The following is a 5,806-nucleotide window of genomic DNA, read 5'->3' as shown; positions in this document are numbered from 1 at the left end:
AAACAAAACAAAACGTTGGCACATAAAATTAAATCTGATTTGAATTTTATCAAGATTACGTTTTACGTCAAATTGTCAACCAAAATCAATGCTTTTTTTTTGCATTTACAGTATCCAATCAGAAAAACAACAACTAACACTGTCAGAGCAGAGAATGGTTTTCTTGGAGAACTGATAATCAATACTTTTCTAAATACTTACTAAACTGTACAGGCGTGGTGGTGTTGAGGACATAGGGCAAGTTGCGATTAGAAAAAGGAAATCACTGCCTTTGATGGCACATCTGCTGTAAACAACACCTTTAAAACTCCTATCTACGCAGAATCCCTTATGCGGAAACCTCATCTCTATGCTCTGTGTGCGACTGCTCGAACCTTATGTTCGCAGAAGAATTATTGTCTTCTTAAATATGCAGACTTCTTGGAGCATTGTGGATGCACCTTGAGCCGAGATGATGTGTAAAATTGCATTTTTAGAAGCATGCAGGCAGGGAGAGGAGGCATCATGAAACAGACACATCACAAGCAGCACTGGCAGATTGTTTAAATGAAAAATCTCCATTTATACCGCACAGGAGTCAAGCACACTGAGTCCTACGCTGCCTGGGTTCCTGTTCCGATTACTGAGTTAGCATGGCGCACACACGCATGCACGCACGCACGCTAAAGCAGATCTATGGTATTACTAAAGTAACTTGTGCTATGGTAAAAAGGGTCACTTATGCTTTTAGTGCTGGCGAATTGGAGGGCGTTTGGAGACTCACTTACTAAGACAAGCATCATTTTTGTCTTCTGTGCCCCTTAGACTATTACTGTAGTGCTCACTCCATGTGGATTCAATGGTTGTTTTTAGTAGCATCTGCTTACAGTTTAGGGCAGTGAGGGAACAGGGCTGCCCTAGGCATGAATATATGAATAAATAGTTCACGTGAAGAAAATGTGACAGTGGGTCCAGAGGAAAAAAGCTTAAAGCAAAGTTTTAACCATTTTATACACAAACGCCAAGAATTAGGTGTTTGTTTTTATGTCCTGTGTTTGTAATACGTCCTGTCTGAAAACATTAGGCTTTTGTTCTATAATATATATTTACCCATTCAAATCTCAGCTGTGACGTTTTTAACACAGCTTAGCCCTGTTTACAATAATTATCTGTTTGAATGGTTCGATCAAAATATGTTCATATGACACTATGTTTAACATTTTAGAAAATGGGGGAAAAAATTTAAATAATTGCTGTAGGAATTCTAAGTAGAGTGACCTTTTAACCATTGGTCTCCAAACAGAGGTCATTACTGGACTTCTTTTTAGAGCCTTTGTATAAAGAAAATCAAATACACAGATTGAGATAGATTAATATTAGAATATAGTTATACATTTGTACTATCAACCTTCCCCCACTGAAAACCTGTGTGACTGCAGAAAGGGTCAGAGGGCCATGTTAGCGCCTCTCGGCAGTTATATGCATTTAGAAATGTGTCAGTCTCTCACGTTAACAGCAAAAGCGACCTTGGGACAGAGATCAGCACCCGAAGGCATTGGTTAGCTATTACACAACTAAAAATAAAATTCATCCTGTCAAAATGAAGATTACAGTTTCTAGATCCGTGAGTCAGATGCTCTGATATATCGGCGCAGACAGGGGCCAGGGTCTTGTTGCTTTGTGGGGTATGTAATGAAGTGAAATGATTCATCCGGACTCTTTGTACATTTACTAGTAAAAATTGTCTTGATGTTGGTTGAAGGAGGGCTTGACAGAAGAAAAAAACATTTTAAGCGACCCTTTCTTTTTCCATGAAAAGTTCGGAGACTTATTGAAGAAAAAGTCAGCAGGTTGTTGGCTTGCCAACATGGGTGTTGAATCCCTGTCTTGCATATTAAGGACAGCTGGTCTGCTGCCTTTTTGCTGAATCTACTGTGTGTGGAAAAATGTCTATTATCAAAACACTGCATGCTTTGTGTCAAAACTGAATGGGAACTTTGATTTAAAAAAGGATTAACAGAAGTCTTAAACTTATAGCCATATCAAAGTGGATTTCCAAGCAAAAAAAACTTTCTTTAAAAACAGCAGCAGCCTTTTTTTCCATTTCATAAATCAAAACCATCTAAAGAGGACATTTAGAGAGATGGGAAAGTGTTGAATAAATATGTAAGGCGTCAGATGAACAGCATGAAAATTAAATGTCTCTGTGTGATGTACTGTAGATGCTTCAGTTCTGTGTGGATTTTTTATGCGTTTTTGTTCCATACTTGTTGCTGTGGGTGTGTGTGTGTGTGTGTGTGTGTGTGTGTGTGTGTGTGTGTGTGCGCACGCGCTACAGTGATTGGTGGTCTGTCCCTTCTTCAGATGTCTTCCAGGTTTCCACCGCGCAGGCCTCTTTGGCACTTATCTAGCGTCTTGTGGTAGGCGCGGGCGATCATCGAGCTTGGTGGTTTGTGTTGTGGCGTGAACGAGACCTTTCCAGGACTGCGCGGCGGTTGTCTGTTCAGAAGGGAAAAAAAAAAGAAACAACAAGAAATCAGAAACAGAGTAAGACTGAGAAAGAACAAGAAATTGTTGTTACATTGATCCATACTGGCACGCAGGAGCTCAACTAAATGAAACACTGTATAGAGAAACTATGGGTGGCGGAGAAAAAAGATGGAGTAGGAGAGAAGAAACAACATGAGACAAATCCAGGCTGATTGAGAGCGGAGCAGCAGGGGACGACGGAGAAACAGAAGAAGCTGCTGGAGTTAAGGTGCTTGTGTCTAGTGTCATAGTAACTCCATTCAGCTCCTGATCCAGGCTTCCACTCAAGAACCCCTCTACTCCTCTCAGAATCAGCGTATGCACAAAGGACAATGTAAATGTACACATGCAGGCACACAGTTAAACAATTGGGGACTGAAGACTAATAAGACGTCATATATGGTACAGTACATATAAAGCACAGACAGGTAAAGAACAAGGACTGCAGTTTTGGCTATTTCATCACTATTACAAATTGCAATTCTAGCAAGTTTCTATCAAGTTCTATCCTCATTCATATTTTAAGACACTACAAATTACAAGCTACAAAACAGCCTGAAAAGGTCAGAACTAGCCTTTAGGATACCAAGTTAAGATTTGAAAATGCTAATATGAACAAAAATTAGATTGAATTAAATCAGAAGTAAATAATAAAAGTTTAAAGTGGTTGTTATACACCTGGTGATTAGTAGCAGTAAAGAGCTCTTTGGGTTTTCTCAGTTGCCAGTTCTATGACAGAGTCATACAAACACTGCCTCCCATGCTATCCAACCATGTCTGCCCAGAAATGCCCATGGCAACCGTCGGGCAGCCAGGTGGCAGGTGGGGCTGGACAGAACCAGGAAGCATAGCCATGGAGATGACTGCAAGCACACCCACACAGGACTCCCTGGTGTTTCCAAGCATGGCGCCACCACTATGCCCATTACTCAGTGCCAGCTGTAGGGTGCCAGGCGTCCCGGGCTGGGTGTTGTTTAATGGCACTTGCTCCATCCATCATGTCAGGTAATGAGCTGAGAGTGACTGTGATGGCTAGGAACACATTCACAAGCGCATGTGCATGCGCAAGTGCGCACGCAAACACACACACGCACACGCACACGCACACACACACACACACACACACACACACAAAATCACAGTAGAGAACAGAGAAGCACTCCTTCGGATTGGATACAAAGTATCATGCAGATGGTGCACAGGAGGTGAGAGTTAGAAAGGAAGTAAAGAGGGAGGGAAGGAACAGAAAGAGCGAATGGAAGACAGATTGAGATGTAAAAAAATAAAATAAAAAATAAAGGTTCCGCTCCCTTCAGTTTAACATATATTCATATAAAGCAGGTAATCGTTAAAGCCGGCAGCATATCTAAAAACATCATCACTACTTATCCATGCACTAATTTTAATATCCTGTAAACAGGACTTATACAATCTTTTTCTTTTCAAAACAAACACAGTACAAAAAAAGAAAAAGGGGACAAATGTGAAAAGAAAAAAAGTAGATCATACACTATTCATCCCTGCCAATCATTTGCAAGCCCAATTGCTGTAACCTCATTTTTGGGCAAGCTGTCTCCTTTAACCCTCAGCGTAAAAAAAACAGAGCTGGGAGAATACAGACCCTCTGTCTCTAATGCTGGGTCTTCTTAGGCTACATTGATTACTGTAAACGGAAGGGGAAGAAATGAAAGCGGAAAGGATAAGAAAGAAGACCATACAAAAAGAATTACCATTAATGAATTGGGAGAGAAATAAAAACCCTAAAAGAAGAACTGGAACAATCCAAAAACAGATCTATAAAAAATTTAGGGTTTTATCAAAGGCTGCACTAATACTCTTTTTTAACAAGTGCAACAATATAAACACATTATGTACAGAATACCCACCATTAAATCAACCTTGTAAAACCGTTTTATTGAAAAATAACACTCTGTGGTTTGTATCAAGTGATTTGATTACAGTAAACTATAACCGGCCTTCATCTTGCTATCAGGCCTATGCACTAATACTGTGCTTTAAACAAGATCACATAGTTGTTGTTGGCTTTGTTATTTGAAGAGGCAGCCATTTATGTGCTGTGTAAACTGAAAACAATGCAGACCACTTGATGTAACCCCACATAAACATGTATAGCAGACTGCTTTTTGTGTACTAACAAATGTAAAGTGCCCTTTTGGGGGCTGCCTAAATACATGGGAAAGCTTTCGTCAATCACTTCACAAAAAAACTTCCAGCAAAATGCATCTCCCATCAGAGAATCCTTGAATGGAAATCTATTGGCTTCTCATAAAGACTTTTCTGTTTCTATCTTCAGGTGCATAAAAGCCCATCTTTTCCAACCCCCATCAATCTAGCACAACAATTGAACAAACAGCAGCGATTTCTACTGGGAGAGAAACATTACTACTAGCCTCTACTGAATTGAATGCTTTAAAAGTGTGCACGCACACACATACAGAGACTGGGGGATAGGGGGAGAGATCTACACAAAAGACAAACTCTACAGTTATGTGGAGCACTGATTGCAACTCTTTTTACTTGCATTGGCTTTGATGACTTCTTTACCTGCTTCTCCCAGCGGCAACATCTTTCCGAGTTACAGTAGGCACGACACAGAGGAGCACAAGAACAGGAGAAGAAATTGACAAAAGAAGAGCAGGTATTCCATGTTACAGCAGGGAGATTTGCTTTGCATACCAGAACTCAATTAAATGCTGGCAGGCACACGCGCACACACACGCACGCACACACGCACGCACGCACGCACGCATGCACGCACACACACACACACACACACACACAAAGGCTCTGAATAAGACAAGGGTAATAGGAGGAGGAGAGGATGCCAAGATTACTGAACAGCTAAAGCAGAGGCCTTAAGCCTTAAACTCCAACCTTCTCCTGACTGTTTTGAGGGCCTCCAGAGAGATGTAATTTCATGTTATGATAGAGACGCAGTTTTCCCAGTGGATTTCCCAAAAGAGATTAAATATCATAATGACTGTTGTGTTACTGTCATCTTTGGCTAATTACGTGGAATTACATCATGATAAGGCTCTATGATCCGCAAAAGAAGCAAAAGCTGCCAGTCATCCATCAAACGCTTTCAGCATGGGACACTTTGAAGAATTGTCTCCCAGTGGCCAGTGTAAACAGAAAGACTTTTGGAGGGATTATGCAATGTTAGTTAAATATCGTCTGGGTAGCATCAGACCATGGGCCGACATCTAAACATGGTACTCACATTCATCAAGGCCACAATAACAAGGTCAGGCTCACATAATCACCCATTATGTGT

General features: G+C 40.8%; 1 protein-coding gene across 5 annotated transcripts in view; it reads right to left on the bottom strand.

Moving 5' to 3' along the window:
* Positions 1-2,082: 2,082 nt before the first annotated feature.
* Positions 2,083-5,806, bottom strand: part of diaph2 (diaphanous-related formin 2) — a 411,623-nt gene continuing 407,899 nt past the window's right edge. For 3 of the 5 annotated variants that reach the window (XM_032527793.1, XM_032527795.1, XM_032527794.1), the window contains 2 exons: positions 5,074-5,095; positions 2,083-2,478 (listed from right to left, as the gene is read on the bottom strand). In XM_032527793.1, coding sequence (XP_032383684.1) covers positions 2,340-2,478; positions 5,074-5,095 — 161 coding nt within the window. In that variant the 3' untranslated portion in view covers positions 2,083-2,339. The remainder of the gene's footprint in view (positions 2,479-5,073; positions 5,096-5,806) is intronic. The other 2 variants (XM_032527796.1, XM_032527797.1) reach the window with 1 other exon arrangement.

The sequence above is a fragment of the Etheostoma spectabile genome, chromosome 10 (assembly GCF_008692095.1).
Source record: "Etheostoma spectabile isolate EspeVRDwgs_2016 chromosome 10, UIUC_Espe_1.0, whole genome shotgun sequence".
Classification (NCBI taxonomy): domain Eukaryota; kingdom Metazoa; phylum Chordata; class Actinopteri; order Perciformes; family Percidae; genus Etheostoma; species Etheostoma spectabile.
The sequence above is the reverse complement of the archived record's forward strand: the minus strand, read 5'-3'. Positions and strand labels throughout refer to the sequence as shown.